Source organism: Vidua chalybeata, chromosome 15 (genome assembly GCF_026979565.1).
Source record: "Vidua chalybeata isolate OUT-0048 chromosome 15, bVidCha1 merged haplotype, whole genome shotgun sequence".
Lineage (NCBI taxonomy): Eukaryota > Metazoa > Chordata > Aves > Passeriformes > Viduidae > Vidua > Vidua chalybeata.
The window spans coordinates 8,352,820-8,374,898 of NC_071544.1; the positions used below are offsets into that span (position 1 = coordinate 8,352,820).

The 22,079-nt window shown below is 41.2% G+C and overlaps 1 protein-coding gene across 2 annotated transcripts in view; it reads right to left on the reverse strand.

The window, feature by feature from the left end:
* The window catches only part of FSTL4 (follistatin like 4), a 315,751-nt gene that overhangs the window by 137,028 nt on the left and 156,644 nt on the right, over positions 1 to 22,079 (reverse strand). For both annotated transcript variants that reach the window (XM_053956322.1, XM_053956321.1), the window contains exon 5: positions 7,181 to 7,429. In XM_053956322.1, the coding sequence (XP_053812297.1) occupies positions 7,181 to 7,429 (249 nt within the window). The remainder of the gene's footprint in view (positions 1 to 7,180; positions 7,430 to 22,079) is intronic.

A 22,079-nucleotide genomic window follows, 5' to 3' on the forward strand; every position in this document is an offset into this window, starting at 1 on the left:
TTGGGGTGCCTCAGCCTGAGACCACTTCATGCCAGTATTGTCTTCCTCCACCACACCATGGAGTTTCAGGCTGAGCTTTTCTATTTTCAACACGTAAGCAGTTCCTCTCATTCTTTACATTCATGGAGGGCAGGGATTGCTGCACAGTGCTGGGTGCTGGCGTGGTCCTCCAGCTGCCCATTCCATTAACCACGGGCTTCAGTGGCTCCAGTTCAACCAGTACATCCTTAGTTATGAGGGGGAAACAAATGAGAAAGATTAATTCTCATTTTTCTTTTTTAAGATGTTAATACTGCTGCTGAAATACCCTTTAATTCTTTTGTTCAGTAGCTGATACATAATATGAAGCCTTTTGGTTTTATGGGAGATATTATGGCCATACACATCAAGACTGGCAACTGGAGAAGATTAATAAACTGGGCCCTAAATAAGATGAGACAGATAACAGTCAAATAAAACTGTTCATGGGGGTCATGACCACTGTAAGCAAATGTTACACAATTTCATATTTAAAAAATAAAAAGCCACATCACAGTTGCTCCTGTACTCCCCAGATGGCTATTGCCTCAAATTGGAGCTATAAAACCACCAAGAATGCTGGACAGGGATCACATCAGATAACACCACTTTTTCCACTAGCTTCATCCATGGTGTATGTGTTCCTCCATTTCGGCTTTACTGACTGGAACTAAAATCTGTCACTGGTCTATGCAGAGTCCCAGCACCAGAGAAACAGAGATTCATTTTTGGCCAAGCAGAAGCAGGTAATGGCCCTGCTGCAAGGAGTTCCAGTGGGAATAATTAATCTTCTGACTGACCATGTCAAATTCAGTGTCCATTGCAGCATTCAGTCCCATTTTCCCTCCCACCTGTGGGATTCCTATTATGGCCATGAGGTCCCCAGTAAAGGTTTTCTATTACTAATATGTAATTAAAGATCTCTTTGTTAGACTTTAGGATCTCTGCTATTTTTGATTCTTTTTCTTGTGCCTAGACTTTCCCGACTCTTGTTATTGGCATTTAATTTCCAATTAAAGCCCACCTATACCAGTGAGTTTCACAACTGACTGTTAGCCAAGATTTCCCTTCCATGAATTTCAGGAATGTAAGCATTCAAATTTCTCTTAAAATGGAAAATACTTTTCAAGATCTTAAACCTATTCCTAGAAAATTCCTATTACCAAAGCTAGGAGTAGACTAACAGTCCCTTGTTTGTATCCTCACATAAATCAATGGAATTTCCATAATTTACCCCAAAGATTGATGCAGTCTGTTTATTAGATGTAAAGCTATAAATCACATTTAAGAGCAGTCAGCCTGAAAAGCCAGGTAAAATTGATCCCTCCCCAAAAGACTAAGTGGAGGGAGCTGAAAAGGCAGTGTGGGAATAGAAAGGAATCCCTCTAGAATTCAGTTTATTAAGAACTGCATCAGCTCTACTGACAGCAAACACATTATTTTATATAGCACTTATCTCTCTTTCTAACACTTTAAACTCCTAATATATTTACACTGGACACTGAAATGATCATTAGAGGCTTGACCTCCATGTCCAAGCCCCCAGCCTCCTCCAACAGGGATTAATTGCCTTCCTCCCAGCCGCCCCTTCCCAGCTCGCTGCCACCAGAGCAGTCTGGCAGCACTGCTGCAAAGTTAAATCGGCAAATATTAATTGCCGGCTGGGAGAAGTGCCATTAGTTCACACTCAGATTTTTTCCAGCTGGAAAGACAGAGAGTGTTAAATGGAGCAGATTTCCTTCCAGTCTGCAAACCAGCAATGGAGCGGGTCTGCCTGTTCTGCAAGCACATAATGAGCAAAACATTCAACACCTTCCCAGAGATGTTTTGAAATGCTATTCCGTAGAACAAATTACTTCTGGAAATAACAAAGCACAGAACTAACACATGGACAACAAATAAAGTACAGAGGAAATAAACCACCACCACCCGAGGCTGAATTCATATGTATTTGAGATTACTGCAGTGATACAAGTTATCAGCCTGCTTGTTTGGGGTTTTTTCCAGGTTTGTAATTTATTCACATTCAAGCATAGAAAATTTTCTGTCAACATGCAGAAGTTTATCATTTTCCTTAATTAGAAAAAAACTTTTTGAGAACTGGAAGAAAGATAAGAGTAGTTGAAAATGAAAGATGCCATTACCTAAGGTCATGGAATCATAAGATTATGGGATGATATGAGCTGGAAGAGGCTTTCATCAAAATATTTAGTGCAGGGTCAGACTAGGCTGCTCAGGACTGTTCCCAGCCAGGTTCTGAAAGCTCCCAGAGACGGAGATGGCACCTGGGCAGCCTGTCCCAGCACTCGACCAATCTCCAGGGGAAAGCCACCTCCTTACATCAGGCTGAACATCTTGTTTCAGCTGTGCCCTTTGCTGCTCATTCTCTCTCCATGCAGATCCAGGCTCCATCCTCTGCTACACTACCTGTGCAAAAATGTCCTGAGAGAACACATTATTCTGGCTCTAACAATGTGCAAACACACTCACACGTGTGCACATGCACAGCAACCCAGCACACAGGCATGCACACTTCAGAAGACTTCATATATAAATTTATGGCATGAAATACTGTTCTGAGCAACAGTGTAAGGCTCAAAGCAAACAGTGGGACTGTGTGTGTGTAACAGAAAGGAGAAAGGCAGGTGGTTTTCCACAGAGATTTCTTATGAAATTCTGTACAAAATATGTACAAAATTGTGATTTACTATGGGACAAGAAATGACCTTGTATAAGGAGGAAAATTACTGCCAGATACTTGCTTAAAAGAAAAAGACATATATTTTAAGCAATGGGACACAATTACTGAAAAATTAATACTGACATTTCAGCGGAGAAGGAAGGAAAGAAGAGAATGAGACTGGAATACCTGACACGAACGTGTCTTTACAGCACACCATCTCTCTGTATAAAATTCTGTCAGATTTCATAAAATTAGAGCTTTGCTACAAGTTGGACCAAATAGACAAAAAAAAAAAAAAAAAAGTTAAGTAGTCTATACAGGTATAGTGTATTTACATAAAGGAAAGTTCAAGAATTTGGTCAGCTAAGTTGGACTGAATTCATGCCAGAGCAAAAGCTCAATCTGACCAGCTGCAGCACTAAGCTGCTCTACAGGCTGACAAGAAAAGCTGAGCTTTTTATAAAAAACTCAATCCACCTGGATAAAGAGAGGATGTCAGAACCACAGAAAATAATGAATGAGCTTGAGCAAGCAAACGTGGCTGCCTTCCTCTAGCAAGGGCTTGGCTGATGCACAGGAGCTTTGAGATTGCTGATCAAGCAGAAAAAAGCAGGAAGAGAAAGAAAGGGAAAAATTACTCCTAAATCCTGAAAATGGAAAAGCACAGCTCTAAAAAGAATTTATCTAATGTATGCAAACTGCTAGGGAAGTGCATTGCTCTGATGTTTCTGGTGGAAGGAAGAAGGTAAGGGAAGAAAAATTATTGAACGGTGTCTGCACCGCTATCTCTGGCCAAAAATAGTAAGAGAAAAGTGAGGGAAGAGACAGAGTGGGTGTAGACAGTCAAAAGGAAAGAAAAATTAAAAGAAGTGGAAAAAAAGGGGACTACTGCTATGAAAAAGCAAAGCATAGTCCAAAATACTGTGTTAAAATGATGTAACCTCATTATCCAAGGCATTTATTCAAATAGGAACATTTTCAGGCCAAGTACTCATTCTGGATATTCGTGGGACAATTGTCATTATGAGCACAGCTATCTTTCCAGTCTTTGTAAGTATTGGGAGAGCTTTTGGGGAAGAAAAATTTATTTCCTCACCAGTTCAGCACACAGAAAAAGCACTTTTATATTTATGTACTTTCTTAGCCAGTAAAAATCACCAACACCCCAATCAAATGACTACAGAAATTCACAAAATAATGAAAACATAGAAAATGAAAAAAACCTGCCACATGGTAGAAAAGTCCTAAATAGAACATTTTCCTATGGAAAAACCAAACTGTATTTCACACCAGGAAAGACAACCAGATCAAGGAGAATGTGAACGGCTATGAGTGGGATTGACATTTCTCCTGAGATCTCTGGGTTTAGGGCTTCTGCTTCACAGTATTTCCCTTGTGACTTCAAACTCCCAAGTGAAGTTTCCCACCTATTTGCTTTATCAACTGAGGAAAAAGGACTGCATTTATAGTGTTGTGTAAGGGAAGTGTGCTGCATCAGAGGCTGAAGGATAAAGCCTGTGGAGATCACTCCTGCTGAGATCTCTCGTTGCTTCATTCACGTTTCCACAAGTGGTTTCAATGTTTTGGACTCTCAAGATTTCACGGAGCCATTTTATTCCATGCTGGGCCAAGGAGAAATCAGTCATTTTCCCAGGGACAAATTCTCTTCTGCTCTTCCAAATACTATTGCTGGTACAGAACGCAAATGCTTCTACTCACACAGGAGTATCTGCTACCCAGTAGTATTTACAAAGCACTTCACATCTGACAAATATGCTAAAAAATAAAAAAATCCTTTCCCAAAATGCACAAAAGAAAATAAATCTCTGTTGTTTGCTTTATTATCAGTTTACTGTGGATAGGCCTAGCTCAGCCAAAGTAGAATCAGGGTATTTGGTCTCTGTCTTACCTTAAGTCCATCCAGTTTGTCACTGATAACTAGGCAAACTGGCAGAGCACACACAAATATCCAGTCTGCAGCATCCCTCAGCTCTACACAGGAATTTAAATCTTAATTGAACAAGTCAATGAGGACAAAAAAACATGAAGCAGCCCACTCACCATTCAGACTGTAGCCAAATAATTAAATTATCTTGATCAAACTCAAACAGAAAACATGTGCATACTGCTAGATGTACACCTGAGCAACCTGGTCTAGCAGAAGGTGTCCCTGACCACACTAATGGGGTTGGAACAGGAGGCTCACTTCCAACCCAAACCATTTTGGGATTCTATGATTTTGCACCTTAAAGGTCTTCCTCCAGTCAAAGTCTTACATTTCATGTTACACTTATAAAGGTGCTTAAAAACCTGTACCTTAATTGCTAACTGAAAATTTTGGTTTAAGAGAAACCACTATCATTCTTGATTTAGAAATAGGAGACTAAAGTACCAATAAACAGAGCAATATACAGAAGATTACTCAGGAACTGCATGGTAGAAAAAAGGATTGAAGCCAAGTATTTCTATGGAGTCTCATTCTGTGGGATTATTCCCCACTGAAGGTAAACTTTTTTCTATATGTTATCTCTGCAGACAGAGGTGTGAAGTACATTTTTATTTATTCACGTGGGAAGAGAAGTGAGCTTGTTTCTTTCTTCCCTTCCATAAAGCTGTTATTCTGCTGAAAAGCAGATTTAAGCTGTGCTCCCTGGCAAGAGTTCGAGGGTTACTTTAAACTGGGACACAAAACTCCTACTTTCTGACATCATTTCATGGTGTGTTCAGGGAAGTATTCAAGCGTGACATTCTATCATTAGGCATAATACAGCCACTGCAGGGGCTGATTACTGCAATAAGAACTCATTTTCTTTAACACTATATATGATAAGGAACAAATAAAAAAACAGGCCACATGCAATGTCATAAAAAAGTGGGTGATGTCAAGAATGGAAAATCCAAGGACTGTTTTTTGTAGTCAGGGGAAGAAAATTTCCTGAATTGAGTGGGGGGATTGCTGAGCATCTCTGAAATTAAGACTTTCCCTTTATTTGCAAGGTTTCTCATGCTGCAGAGGCATCTTCCTCAGGGATGGACACTGTTTCCAGCCTGATCCATACCCTGATCTGACTTGATACCCAGAGGCAGAAGCACAGCAGTTGGAGCAAGGCACAAGTATCCTTTTTAGATGTTCCTTTTTAATGTGACAAGCAAAAAATTCCTCTTTGCCTTGATATACTCATGAGCTTGAAATATGCCTTTTGGTGACCCCTTCCATGATTTACTTCCTACAAGGTCTATTGATCCTAATTACTTGCTTTGGTAAATTTAGAGGCTGCCTGTGACAAACTAACCCAGGGTGTTCACCAAATCAATGCTCTGACCAGCTGTGTTGTCCTCTCCACAGCCAGATCTTCAAAACAAATGAGACTCTGCAATGCACTGCAAAGCAGTGCCTACAAACCAATTGGAAAAATTTTGGTTACAAAAAGACACAATGTCTTCACCAAGATACAAGACTGGCACTGCTTTTCTATCTCCAAAGGGTATCACAAGGACATATTAATAATCCTCTTCAAATGGGCTCCTGTTTCTTAAATAGGCTCTTCAAGCATCATGTTAGCAAAGAAGAACTCACAATGGATAGCTCTGTATACAGCCAATCTCCTTGGGGGCTTAAGTGAGCTGAAGACAAATGAATGATTTTCATATTTGATCACGTAAATGTCACTGGATATATTTGCAACAACCTACTCAAATCTTCCTGTAGGTATACACAGTCATATTTGACAATGAGCTTTCAAGATATACTATAGTATAGTGAGGCCCTTTATGAGACCTCTCATTAGAAGGGAAATAATTTACAGCTTCTTCCATTCCCTGGCATTTTATCACATGCTCCTACTCCTGCAGTCTCCCTTGATGACAGGATGGTACATGGCATACAAAATACTAATGGGAAAGATATGGGACTGGCTTTGGTGCAAAGATGATAAGGAAATTTGCTAGTGAACCAGTAAAAGAGCTCCAAATGTACGGATCCCACTGGTAACCAGAACTGTCTTTAAAGTTATTTAAAGCCTGTCCCCATTCCTTATTTCATTTAAACAGCTCCTTTCCTTTGCCTGTGTCATTTGTCTAACTAGGTTTTCATTTCTCAATGTTGCAGCAAAATTTTGTTTATACCATCTACTTTTTCTTAACATCTTTGTCTTGTTCAAAGCATTTTCAAATGAATTGGATTGTAAAAAGTTATTACACTAGCAGCTGAAAGTACTGAGCAGCACAACTACAGTGCACACAATGCATACAGTGATGTTAATTATTTACCAGTTCCCAGTATGATTACATTTTGCATGGTGATGGCACTCAGGGGCTTAATAGCTGCATAAAACATTGTGTATGTTCTCTGCTGTCCTGGAATAAATCATTCCTGAAAAATTTAGCTCTTAGAAATAAAACATACCATTCAGCCATTTACCAGGATTACAACAAGTGATGAAAGCTCTACAGAAGTATTTATTTTCAACAACGCCCTACCTTTGAAGAAACAGTCCTTGCTGTGGATAATGTAGATTTTCTTCCTCTGCAGACAGGAGGCTCGATGCAGCTGACAGTGATTTTCATAGAACCTGCCATCAGATCCACAGATGGGCATGTAGCTGGCCTTGCAGTCCTCGACACACCTGCACTCGGGCTGGTTGGTGTCCCTGTTGAGCACACACCTGCTGCCCCGGCCGCAGTACTTCCTCTCGCAGGGTGCGTGCAGCCCGTCCTGCCCGGGGAGCACTGGGGACAGCAAATGACAGCAGAAAATGCCACTGTAAGCCACATTCGCCTCAACAGACCACACAGCTGCTGCAGCAGCACAGCCCTTACAGGAGCAGGAGCAACAAAGGTTTTGGAGGTAAAAAATTCTCCCCTTTGAACAGCAGCAGCTTGAAGAGAGCGCTCAGATCTGCACCCCCAGACCTCCAGCTCTCCCTTATCACAGCACACAGTGTGTGCTTAAAGTGCTTTATTGGAAAGTGATGGATGCATAACCCTTTGATCTTTCAGCTCTTCACAAAACTAGAGCCTAGAATAAAACCCAGTGAGAGCATTTCAGTGACCATGAGTTACATTCAGAGAGCAATTTTGAAACCCTATGCTACTCCAGCCACGAAACTCAGCAAACTGCCCTAAGTGTCAGCACTCAGCTCCTGTGCACATTTAGAGTCCAGCTCTCACCCTGGGAGCCAGAAGCTCCCACCCAGAGGCAGAATATCCTCCAGGCTAAAATTCACACAGGCTTCAAGGAAAGTGTACACAAGCAACTGTTGAGAGCTTTTGAAAAAATAACCCCCAAGAAAGACAATTACTGAAAGTAATGTTACTGAATATCACTGAAGGGAATGAAATGGGAAAACACTAGTCATCATAAAAGGGACCATTAGTATCTATTCCTACACTCTGAGTAATGACATATAGTGAAAAATAACTTTCTACTACTTTTAAGAATTCACTGGATATGATATTCTGAATATTACTGTGCTCTTTGATACTATTAAAAGGGTAAGGAATCTGCCCTTGTGCTATAACATTTTCTGCTTATGAAGTTTCCTCACTTAAAGGCTTACAGAGAACATTACTAAAATTCATACAGGACAGGGCACTTCCAAACACTGCCACTACTCAGAGCAATAATTAGCCTTACACTCAATTAAGAGACTTTCAGGAAATGAGATCATTCTATGCTAATTGGAGTTCACAAAGCTGAGCATTACAAAGGGGAATTGCAAAAGGCACAATTATACCAGGATCAAGCTTTTCCTTGTGCAAAAACCCACTGCCAGCCTTGCACAGCCTTCCAACAGCCAGAGACTCTGGCTGTCCCTGAGCCAGGGACTCAGTCTAGACCAACAAGAAGGTTTGGAAACAAATCCCTTTTCTCTACATTTACCACATGCAGTTTTGGCTCTCGGAGAGGTTCTGTTGTATGCCAGCTCTCAGAGGATGTTCAAGTGCAAGCAGTACTCCAGATGTGCTGCAGCACCCAGTGGAACACATCCTACAGCAACCGGGGTGCCACAACATCTTCTAAGGTACACCCTGGGCTTTTCCCTTCAAAGATTTTTCCAGCAGCCAAACAGTTCAACGTAGGAGCACAGACCAGATCTCATCCAGCTCCTTATCACATGTAAAAGAGATGTGAGAAGCATCAGTACCAGCTACTTCAATCTCATTTCATCATCTTAAATTCCCTGCTAGCACCAACACAGCCCCCGCCTGCCCAGCATTTCATGCCAATGCAAAATGTCCCAGTTGAAGCTCCAGTTCATCTACTTCTGGTCAAGGGGTTAAAAGCATGTGCACAGAGAGAAACAAGCAAGAGTTTCTAACAAAACCCCATTTTCCCTTTGTTTTTATCACAGTAGATCTGAAAGGGAAAAAAGTCTGTTATTGGAGGATTAACTATTTGACTCAATAACTCATTAAAATTCCTCCAACTTGGCAAGCTAAGAAATATTGACTTTTCCTGACTTGTAATAAACTAGAAGGTCAAAGCATCTCTGAGCAGTGCAAAAAAGTACAGCTCATGGAAGGAGTATCTGACTATTCTTTACTTTAGCAATTGTTCCAGAATTTTGCAAATTATCCTCAGAAATGCAAATTTTGTGACCTCAGGGAGACCTCACTGTAAAGGTCATATTATTTATCAGTGCCTGCTGTAAATCAGAGCAGCCCAAAGGACAAGGACTAGAGGAAGCTCTGGTCCAGCATCCTCTTCCTCCTCTCAGTGGCAGGACCTGCATCAGTACAGGCATTTCTCTTCTCCATCACAATGTGCCTCAAAAGACATGGTTTGGAGATGGTTGTTGATATTAAAGTTATTTAAAAATCAAGATTCAGCAGCTATTATTGTCTATATAAATGTAATTCAGGTACAACTAGAGCAAAGACCTTCGGGGGCTGCCTTGATCACTAAAAATTGATCTCTCAGAGCTTGCACCAGCCAAGGACTGTGTTACGCATCTCACTGAAGGTTATTGCTGCCTCCTCATTCAAGGTACTGCTCTGATTTAATGCATCAGGTCACATCTGAGCAAGTGACAGCTGCACCCTGCCCTGAGAGCAGGAAAAACCCTCTAGAGCCTCAAGTATTTTTGGTATTTTGATTTTTAATATAAAATTTGCATAAGTGAAGACATTTTTATTAGAATGGGATTTTAAAGTTTTTTAATGATAAAGATTTGTTAAATAACCAGCTTATAAAAAATATAAAATACTTAATTTTTCCTCCATCTATCTCAGTTACTATGGAAAAACCCCAGAAACCCTGGCTATATTTATGCCTTATTCATTTTGTTCAGAGTTCAATTTACTCCATGTTCCCAGACAGACAACTCCTGGTTAAACAGGTCAGTTTGGTAAGGGGAGAAGAAATATACCCTGCAAACAGCCAGAAAGGAAATATTCAAGTATTCTGGAATCCTGATGTGCTTCTCCTTGTCCAAGTCCACTCCGAAATCCGTGTGCCTGCAGGCAGTACTAACATCAGTTACCTTTGCCAGAACCTCGCAATGTTGACAGCAGCTCTTTAATTCAATTACTATTTGCATAATCCTTTGAAGAACTAAAGCTCCCCACAAGCTCACTCAGCTGTACCAATGGACCCCCTGCCCAGCAAGGACAGCAACAGGGTGTGAAACAGAACAGAGCCGTGCAAATGGAGGGGAAAGGAAGTGTCTGACTGCACAAGCACTGTTGTCTTTATCCAAGGAACTAATTCATCTGGAGCAGCACCATGAACCACGGAAAGGGACTTTCCTTGATTGCATCAAGGTGGATTCCAGGACACTGGTGTGCAGCTCACAGGCATGAAACATGCCTTCCACCGCTTTTTTGGAAACAATTAAAAGTGACTGAATTCCTCACTCTTACAAGGATTATTCAAAACAGAAATGGGAAAGGTAATCAAGTGAAACTACCAACTAACTGCACCAAGTATTTATGAGCCCCACTGTACTGCATGGAAAAGGCATAATTTATTCAATTTATTAGTTGCAAATAAAATAATTTACATAGGTAAAAAGTCTACCATCTCATAAAACAAGACACTCTTCAACACTAATTAACTATGCTCACCATGGCTACAGTCTGAGGTGTTCCATTGCATTAAGGCCAGAAGGATGGGCAGAGGAAGCCCAGTCTCATATACCCATGAACACATTTGACTTCACAAATTAGATCCTGGTTGCCCCTGAGAAATTTGGAATTCCAGTTGAAAACTGACAAGAGCTTGGTGCAGGCAGAAAATAACTGAGCTCAGGAATTTCATAAGGCTGGTTAACAGGCTGCTTGCATCTCAAAGCAAGACTTTAATGAGGAAATTAAGATGTTCCTGCCACATTGGAGAATGCACATCCTCTAACTGTGCATTAATTCTTAAAGACAAGGACCTCATCTAGCTTTTGCACACCACTTAATATGTTAGAGATCAGACTAAGGCACACATGCTTTTTTTCCTTCTCTCCCAAATACAATCCTATTCCTTACTTCCTCAAAACTCCCAAAGGAAGGTTGGGTTCAGGACAAGCACTGGTTTCACTTAGGACCAACTAGACAAACCCATTACAGAAAGCAAACCCAAAAACCTAACAGCTCTATCATATCACTGCTCATTAAAAAGTGGTTTATACACAGCAGAAATGTAAATTATTACATTTATATGTTAAAAGGAAGTTTGCCCTCAAGTAACAGTGAGCTCCAGCAGGCAGCTGGGTATCCAGGTTTATTGCTGAAGGAAGAAGTTTAAACATTACATCAGAGCTAGGGCTAAAACTAGAAATTTTAATTATATATTACTGAAAGTGGAAGCTTCTATACCAAGTCCTTCCAAGGCAATGATGCACCTTGCAAATGTTGTATTAAAATAAAACTAAAATCCAACCCTCTGTGACAGTGATACACACAGATGTACAGCTAAAGTGTGTATTTGCATACATACATTCACACACATTATACACAACAACACGCTCCCCATGCAGAGGGATGTCCTGGACTCCGACACTTCCCTTGCCACAACTCATTTTTGCTGATGACACAGAGCCAGGTGCTGCAGCACAGCTCCCTAAACCTTCCTCACCCAGCATATCTTAAGTAGATTCTTGAGTAACTCATGGTTGGAAGCAACCAAAGTTGAGCTACGTACAGAGCCTGGGTTATGATCAGCAAGCAAGTTGTGTGCTGCACCTGTCCTTACTGCCACAATACAATAAGAAAGGAAACAAAGCAGGAATGTTGTAATAGTCTGCTCTGAGAGTTCCTGGGGTTTTTACTGTTGCCTGACATGAGAGTGGAGAGGCAGAGAAGCCATGGCAAATCACCTGGGCAAGGCAACAGCAACTTCACTGTCCCTGTTACAAGCCTGATGTTGCTAGAATTAATTTATTTTTATAAAGCAAAAATGGTGACTTGTCCTGGAGAATATCACAGAGAGTAAGAGGTGTTTCAAGCATATCATGTGCTATAGGTATAAACTATTTTCTTTCAAGATCCATGAGACAACCCTGTGTGTTTGTGCACATCTTGGAGCAGGATGGAGAGGGACACATCAGTCTTGTAAGAGAAGGACAGAAAAATCAATAATTTTCACCAGTTTAGATGCTCTACATGAAACAAAAGGCAGAATTATATGGACAGCCACCTCAGAACTAAAGATAGCAGACTTCCCAGATAGTCCTGTTATTTCAGGAGTATTCACAGAGTTTAAAAAACAAAACTGACACAAAAGGAAAGGAAAATAGACTCTGGAAAAGAGGGTTGTGACAGATAGCTGCACCAAGGACACCAGAATGAAGGGAACTGCTGAATCTGCATCTGCAGTTTAATACCAAATAAAAACAAATTGTAATTGCTCAACAGAAGCTCAATAACAGCAAGCAGTTACCCTGCAAACAACACCAAGGAAGCACTCAATACTACAGAAAAATGTTCCGTATCAATTTTTACATCTGAAAATGGGAATTAATGTTACTTTCTGTACCTGTCAGAACTCTGAAAATCATTGGAGGTCATACCACAAAAAGGCATTTGAAAATCAGAACTATGCTATTCTTAGTGTGATTAGCCTAATTTTGTCCCATTTCAAATCCATCTAACCACTGTGAGATCAAAAGCTTAATCAAATATTATTTTTGGATGGTATTGTTGTCTGTGAGGGTACTAACAGGAAAAAAGAGACAAAAGACACATAGAGATGAAAAGACCCAAACTATGTAAAGCATATCCAGAGATTACTGAGGAAGAAACACCAACACAGGTATGAGACCATATATATTTAGACCCCTGCCATGAAACTTCACTGTGCATAATTTTCCTGATTGTTCTCAAAAGAGCTGATGAAAAGGCAATTAATAAAATTGCTCTTTATTAAATGTTTATCTAAATTTATCTTTGATAGGTACTGCACACTGAAGGCTATTTTATTACAATACTCCTGTACAGCAAGTAAAGACACAAAGGTAATTTTGTGCAGTTCCCATTGGCATCACCATCTCCTTGCATTTGTGAGCTGCTTAGCAGGTCCCTACAACCAGCTGGACAAGAGACAGCAAAATGTTAGCAGAAGATTAATATATTTCCCACATTTATCAGAAGGATTAAATGTTTGGGGCCAGGCTGGACACCATTTGGAGCAACCTGGTCTAGTGGAAGGTATACCTGGCCGCGGCAGAGGAGTTGGAAAAAGATAAGCTTTTAAGTCCCTTCTAACCCAGTCCATTTCATGATTCTGTGATTTAATTCAGTGTTTCCTTGGGCACCCATATTTCCAGTGCTGTGAGAAACCCAGTGAAGCAGAGTAGCAACATGCATATGCACATGCATGTGTGCACACACATGTATTTTCTTTGATTGTGCTTTTAATTTTCTCAGCACTCCACAGCCAAAAAAACAAGCTGAAAATTTCAGTCTCAGATCTGGAGGGAATAGATTACGTTAATACTTTGGTTCCTCTGGCAAAACTCCATATCAGAAGAACAGATTCTTCTGAAGAAAGGCAATGAAATTCCTATGGGTCGCTGCTCAAAATCAGTCTTGCTGCCTTTAATCTTGCTCATGAATCTTATGTCCGTCCTGTTTCTTCACTCTCAGTACAAGTCTGGCTCCCCTTCCTTGTTTTCAGTGGGCTTTTATCCTTTGTGTCATGTATCTTTCTGCTATTCCTTCAATGAAATCCTTGTGGCAGAGACTAGGGGGAGGTTAGAATCCAAGAACAAAATAACTACAGATGACTTGCCTGTTTTCATGTCTACTGCTCCAATTACATTACCAGTGGAGCTCCTGGATCTGAACACCCTGGATCTTTCCCAGCTGTTAACCCTTAAATCTGTCCATGGATGTTGCCTTTGGCTTGCTCCCTGGTCTCCTCTCCCCCTGGACACACAACCCAAGGCTCTTTCCCCACAAGGTGTTCACACCTCCCCTGGCTCCTCCACCACCACCATGAAACCAAAAACCTTTGCACAGCTGCTCCCAGAGCTCCTTGGAACCAGGCAGAAATCTTTGACTTCCGCCTATTGTTCAACATCTAATCCTAAATTTTTCATATTTTTACCCTCATTTGGAACATTTCTACTTGGAGGAGGGTGAAATCGATAAACCAAGTGTACTGGGACATGCTGCAGTGGCAGAGAACACACTTGGCCACCACTTGCAACACCTATGTAAAAACATCTTGCAATATTACCAATTGTTCAAAACCAAAAGACACCCTGTTCCCATCTGAGGAGTGCTCAGTCTCACAGAAATCTCTTCTTTTTCTGCTTTTTGACTCATTACTTTGCAATAAGACCATTTATCAGAAAATAAATCCATTTGTTTACTGCATGCCTATTTTTCCCTTATATATGCACAAATGCAATGTTATTTCAGATTGGATAGAAAGACTTTTCCAGTTTCCTATTTATTTTCTCATTCAGACATCAGTTTATAAAGCTCATTGAGGCCAGAGAACAGAAGCAGAAAGACATGTCATCAATGTGGTACCACAAAAAAAAAAAAAAAAAAGAACATTATTCTGATCATTTATTTTTAATTTGAAGAGGAATAGATAAGCTTTTATAATTAATACCCGTTCAGTTTCCTTATTACATTACTTGTGAATTCAGCTCTATGTCAATTTAAAAATCATCTGACTTTCACCAAACTGTTCAAGTGCTGCTGCAGGAGGTTTCATCATGACAAGTTAGAATCCTCCATCAGTGTCACCACACTGCCAGCACTTCCTTTTCTTTAAGAGGTGCATGTCACACATCTTCAACCTTACAAATGAAGTCATGTTCTTGATGAACATCTTTAAAGCTTTGTTCAAACACAACCCAAAGATGTATAAGAGGTAGAAACAACAGATAGAAAACGATGGAGGTCAGCAGAGGGTACGAGCTAAATATAGAGTAATTAAAGCACAGGATCACAGAATGGCTTGGGTTGGAACAGACCTTAAAGCTCATCTCATTCTAACCTCCTGCCATGGCCAGGGACACCTTCCACTAGGCAAGATTGCTCCAAGCCCCATCCAACCTGGCACTGAACACTTCCAAGGATGGGGCAGACACAGCTTCTGTGGGCAACCTGTGTCACTCAGCACACTCACAAGGAAGATTTTTTTCCTAATATCTAATTTAAATCTGCCTTCCCTGCTTGATCCCCTCAGTGGAGATAAGGAAGACCATGCATGCCATGAAGGGGGAAAAATCTTTAGGATGATATTATCAAAGAACAACTCAGCTCAATCTATTGAGAAAATGAATCTATACAGTCTTTTCCTGTCCCTTCCTTCTCCTGCCCCTTAGTCCCAAGCAGATTAATTTACAAGGGTAAAAGCTTCCAGATGGAATCTATCAATAGTTGCATTTATGTACAACTTGCAACGCTTCTGTCATTTACTACTACACATAAAGGAAGGCAGACAGCTCTGTGTGAAAATCAGGGACTGGATTCATTTTGTGAGTCTGAGAACTGATGCTTTTCTATATACGTTAACATTCTCTGGAAATAAAAGGGGAAAAAATATTAAAGCTATTAAGTTGCAATGGGATTTGTGTTAGTGCAGGTGTTTTGTGTATGGGTGTTTTTTTCTCCTGGGTAAAGCCAAACTTGTATTTGACTCATTTTTCTTGATTGAGGAGCGGCCCTAGCAACAGGATTAGTGCCCTTCCTGCATCACACCTAAATCAGCATAAACCTCCACCTTGAAACTGTTGATGCTGCACAGTGTTTTGTCACATTTTTTTCCCCAAGACATTTCATTTATGTTTTCCCAACTGGATGCCTTAGAGCCTCATAGATTATGAGTGCAGGAGTGTTACCACACAGCACAAGTGTGAAGCAGGAGCCAAACAGGTCCATTATGGGGAGAATTACAATCACACAAATACTGAAGAAAGGTGTGTTATATCTGCACTGGGATGCAGAAGAAAGGATATCCTATAAAATAGTTTTCCTAGAATCATAGAATGGTTTGGGTTGAAAGGGACCATCTTGTTTCAACCCCCCTGCTGTGGGCAGGGACACCTTCCACCAGACCAGGTTGCTCCAAGCCCCTTCCTACCTGGCTTTGAACACTTCCAGGGATGTGCAAAGCAGACATATGAAGCACATCGCTGGCAACATGTGCAGGACTGCATCCCACCTTGGGATTGCCTTTAAAAATTAGTAAGAACAGGATGTGCCTTTAAAATGTTCTCTGCATACATTATGTAGTGTTCATCTGTTAATCTTCAGAAAAACTCAGGAACAAACCACATTTAAATGATAGCAAATCCAAACAAACCAAACATCTTCCAACGGGACAGTCATGAAGACAAATGTACAGATTGCACTGAGACTGCAGATAACCCTGAGATTAACCCAGTTCTGCTCAATGGTGGCATCTGCTCAGCAGCTCAAAGGCTGGGCTCAGGTCATCGCTCAAGCCAAGCCATGGAGCACAAGCTGCACTCAGGTGTGTGCATGGCCAGGCAGAGCAATTGCTTTTAATTGCGATGTTACCAATATCTATAAAAAAATGCAAGCATGCCCCCAGATTCCTGACTCCAGATGTGCCCTAGCAGCTGCCTTTGCTCTAGCCCAAGAAACTGCAGCACCCCAAGCTTTAATTTAGTGCTGGTCAGTGAGAGAGAGCAGGAAATGCTCCAGGAGCTTGAAACCAGACTGAAACACCTCCACAGCCCAACACCAATCAATAGCAGTTTGCAATCCCCTTTCCCATTCTCTGTTATCCTTAATGAACTCCTGTTCTACGACCAAGAAATACGAAGAAACACTATTTTTAAAAGCAACTGCACACAGGTCTTCTGCTTGTAGTGCTAATTTTGTAATTCTCCACTTGTTTAATTTTCTATTTATTGCCTAAGCCAGGACACCTGTAATTTGTGGACACACCATTTTGTTTATCTCCATCTGAAGCCAATGTCAACACATGGAAACCTTCATCTCATACAGGATAAAGCCCTCGAGTCTATCAGCCTGTCAGACCTAACAGCCATTGTTAATACCCAGACTTTTGAGGCTCTGTCCCCAGGGCAAACCTGTTTCTCAGCCCCTCCCTGAGGATTTCACTTTTGCATCAATTATGGAAATTACTCTGACTCTGATTAAAGATTTATCTCTGCTGAATAATGACATTTCAAGATCTCTTCCTACTCTTGAGGTAAATAACCCCAGTACTTTTCCCTGTGCTCTTCTACAAAGGAGTACAGCAGAATTAATGCCATTTCTCCTGGATTACAAACCTTTTACTCTCTCTGTATTTGTTCTGTGCTGAAGGAAGCATTTTAAAGTGCATTTACCCGATGGAAGAGTTATCAGCTACTGAAACTACTGAAAGGATAACATAGTAAGATGAAAAAAAACCTACTAAAAATCTATTTTGAAAGTGAAAAGCCTTTAAACTTCATATGATGCTAAAACTGGCTCTGAAGGTACAGTGCAGAAATGGAGCATTAGCACCAAAATGCTAAGATTAGCTGCTTTTCGTTTTTGTTGTGAGGAGTAGAATATATCACTGGTTTCTCAGGTTGAGACTCACAATCTAAAAAGAAAAATTCAGAAGAGAGAAAAAATAGACAAAAATCCATAACTAATTAAGGGTTTCTGCAATGGTGGTATTTTTGTTTCAGCTGATTTTAATTTAATCTGAATTTTCTTAATTTATAAGGCCAGGCATCTGGTTTGGGAAATTGCCCAGGAGAGCAGAGCCCCTTCCCTTCACCCCCACAATGAGCTTTTTCCCCTCCCTGGCATCAGTGCTGGTCCACAGCCATACAAAGAGCCCATCCAGGATTTATCCTGCTGCCAAACAAGGACAGCAGCCTGCATTCAGGGTGTGGGAGCCCTCCTCAGTTACCCACACCAGGAAAGTGTGGGAAGACCTAGATCTGAAAGGGTAGTTATAAAATAAGAGTACATGTATTCACTCCTTTCCCTTTGAAAGTGCTCTGTACATGGAATAAAAACAAGCAACAACTGATAAAATCAACTGAACACTGCTTCCCTCTGAATACAAAGGAACCAAATGAAAACAAGAGGGTCACATTTAATAGCAGATGAGGAAAAGCTTGAGATAAAAAGCTGGAATAAGCAGCAATCATCAGTCATCAACATCAGAGTATACTGGGCTAAGGCAGCATTATGGGGCTTTTTATTCCTTTAAGAAAGGGAGCAGAACAAAAGGCATTTTGGTGCAGGGCATGTTGTGGGGCTGATCCGCACGGATACGGCACGACTACAGCGAGAGGAGCACAAGGTGAGCATGGACACAGGGAGCTCAAAGCAGTGGTTACATCTGAACACAGCTGAGATGAATGCCATGAAAGCCCCAGAAAACCAGTGGCACCAGTTTAAAGCAGAGACATGAGATGCCCAGCACGAGCCAAGAACAGGTAGGCACCATATTTTGGATAGGAGACTGGAATTGGGCTTTTCTACTACCTTATATTTCAAACTTATTCCCTGTTGCCTTAGAAGAATGAAGTAAATCTCCTTGCAAAAAGGGGGGACAATTCAAGAAACTCCCTGGTCTGTCACCCCAGTCTCTGTCATTGCCACTTGTCCTTTGGATCAGCACACAGAGTTCTTGGGCAGCTTGGAGGGAACAAGGGAATGATGAAACAGATCAAAAGAAAGGGAAGAGGCAGCATTTCCACCAGTCTCTTTGGATGACTGACTAGAAAGGAAAAAACGTAGTGAGAGTTGTCGCTTTTCGTTCTTTTCTTCTCTCTCCGACTTCCTTGTTTTCGCCCGGACACTCTCTCCCGGAACGCTGGCCAGGCGTTTCCAAGGGCCGCCGGAGACAGAGAGAAGCGACAAACACCTTTGCAGGTTCGTTTGATACGGACACAGCTGTTTAGAGAGCGCGAGCAAGACCGAGATAAAGAGACTTAAGAGTGTGGACACTTGTTGTGCAGTCCAAAGTAGGTTGTATTTGCCTGATCGCCGCACGTACAAGTGACCCCGATCTCGGGTCCAAACAAAGGTTTTATAGGGAAAAATAAGAGATAAGGTGAGACCAATAGAACAATGCCCAGTGTGAATACATTATAGGTAAAATCCAATGGGAATAACTTCAGGGGGAAGGATGAATACACGTAAAAATACAGAATAGAAACTCCAGCTTTAGGTTTAGAAAATAGAAACTCCCATCTCAAATTCACAAAGCCCTTTTGCTCCGTTTGCGTAGCTGCACACTGCAACAGAGAGTCACTATATTTTAGTCTACAGGAGTAAAGGCAATAAATAAATAAATACAAATAGCAAATAGGAACATCCTGTAGCAAGGACTCTTTTCCATAAGCACACAGAGCTCAAGTGATGAATTATCAGCAGAGAGGCAGCTGGCACTGCCCTTTGACAAGGTACCCAGGTCCCCCCACTCTGCAGACCCCATCCAGGACCCACCCATGCCTCCCCACCAGCCTGGCGTGCTGGAATATTCTGTAGCTCAGCACAGCGATACAGGAGCCTAAAGCTTGCAAAGGAAATGCATGAGCAGCACAACAGGGATGACTGGAAATGCCTGGGGGAAAAAGTTCACTTCCAAAAACATTTGCTTTAGAGACAGAAATTGTTTGATCCCCTCCAGCCTGGCCCTTCCCATCACACCATGACTTGGAAAGGGCTGACAGTCCCTGCCAGTGGCTGGGCAGCGTATCCCTGTGTGTGGCTCCATCGGATCCACTGCAGCACAAAACTGCATCAGCCCATTCACAACAGAACCTCACATCCAGCAGCCAAAACCCAGCTGGCATTTTGTGCTCACAGTAAATAGGATTACTGGCAGCAATGAAAAGTGAAGTCCTCTGCTGAACAACACACTGGGGATGGCAGCTGCTTTCCAGTCTTAGATTGCAAATACCACCTTGCCAAAGCTTTCTGTACTAATGGGGCCTATTTTCTCTATAGGAAAGGAAAAGGCAGGAGAGAACTCAATTTTTATGCTTCCGAGTCTCCTATTGATGTGCATGTGTTCAACTGCTCCTGTTCCCATTAACACCCAGCATGGGAGATTCAAACAACTTCAGAGCTGCTACAGCTGGGCTTGTCCATGAGATAGAGCTCATGTAAAAAAAAAAAAGAAAAAAAAGGCAAAAAAGGTATTATTTAAAAATTTTCTGTACTAAGTAACATATCACAGCTTTGACTTTAAAACCTGCATTTTTTCAATGGAAATATTTGTCTCTAGCTAATGGACAAACCAGAGCTGCCAACTATTCGTGTTCATAATCCTCAGTGACACCAATGGGAGCTGTATTTGCAGAGCAGGTCCCCTACAGGGATCCTGGAGGGTGATTTACTGCCTCCAACACGACCTGCAGACACTAAGTGGCTGCTTCCAGGTTACTCAGGTGGAAGAACATGCAGCGTGCCCATTTTGGAGGAAAAAAGGTCTGAGACTGTCAATAAATAAAAACACCCTCGGGTCTCCCAGTGAAATGGAGTGAATGACCAGCTGGCAAGGAGGGGAAAGGGGAAGAAAAAAGAAAACGAGAAACAGGCAAATTGCTCTCTGTGTGATGGCAGGACTGATCCTGAACTGCAATCAAGTTTCCCAAAGTTCACTTTTAAAGTCCTATTTGCTTCAACAATGCCCACTTTAATGGCTAAAACATAAAACAATTAAAATTACAGCATCCCTTCCCATGTAAATGTGCCTCCGTTAGAAGGAGGGCTCGGATTCTCAGGAACGGAGTTTAGGGGTGAGGAGAATGACCATTTTTTTGGATTTTTTAATGTGAATACCCAGTGCACGTCCCTGATCAGCAAGGAAAGGCACAACCTGGGACAGGGGTTCAGTGTCCCCAGGCTGGCCCAGGCAACTTTGTGGACTTGAATTCCCTTATAAGAGCAGAGCTGCAGGGCTCCAAAAGCTGTCCAAAACTTCCTCCCGCTGGATTTGTTACACACATTTGTACTGGCAATTCCAACTGATTTTATACTGAAATATTGCTGTGGGATTAGATACCATTGTGTGAGGTGCAGATGTATTTAACGTGACCAGTAGCAAATACACAGTTATTAAACAGAGGGATGGGAATATGAAAGAATCCTATTCAATACTCCTAAAGCAAATATTGCATTTTGAAAGGAAAACCAAGGATCTCCTTTCTTCCCTTCTTCGGCATCTCTCCCAGCACAACTATTCCACATGTGCAAGCTAAAAGAAAAAAAAAAAAAAAAAAGCCTGAAAGTCTTGGAAGGTATAAATTGGGATGCAGGGAAAAAAAAAAGCTGCCAACACCTTGCTTTGTACCAGAGGGTCCAAAGGGAGTCCACAGCAAGGACATGGTAGAATGCATTAAATCTCAATTAGATCATAGCACACAACAGAGCATGGAACATTCTCATCATATTTGCTCACCCAAGGATTAAGGGATTTTCCTCGGAGAGGTCTGTGCTAGCAAAGCGTCCTGGGGACCACACAGCTCTTGGCAAGGAAGAACAGGCACCTCTCTCTCTCCTGTCTTAGTGAACTGCACCCATTAAATGGTCTCATGACAGTATTTTACACACATGTGTGCCAGTCAGAGACTGCAGCTGTAAACAGACATGGTTTAATAATTTGGAAGTTCTTCTACAGTACTTTTGGTAAATATATCTTACTGGTGACTGAATATACCAAAATGTCAAAAATAAAAGTGTGGAAAGAAAAAAAAAAAACAAGAGAAGAATAAGGAAAATATGGAAGGAAATAAAACTTTGATGGTATACTTTAGATTTTAAACATTACTGTAATAAGGTAATGTTCTAGCCACTTTTAAAGAAATTATTTAGGCAACATTATGAAGTCATTATTTGTAAATGTGTTCATTATACAATACTTACTATTAATAAGACCTCATAATTATGTTTGTAAACAGTATTTCAGGATTATAAATGTAATATTGGCCGTCCAGTG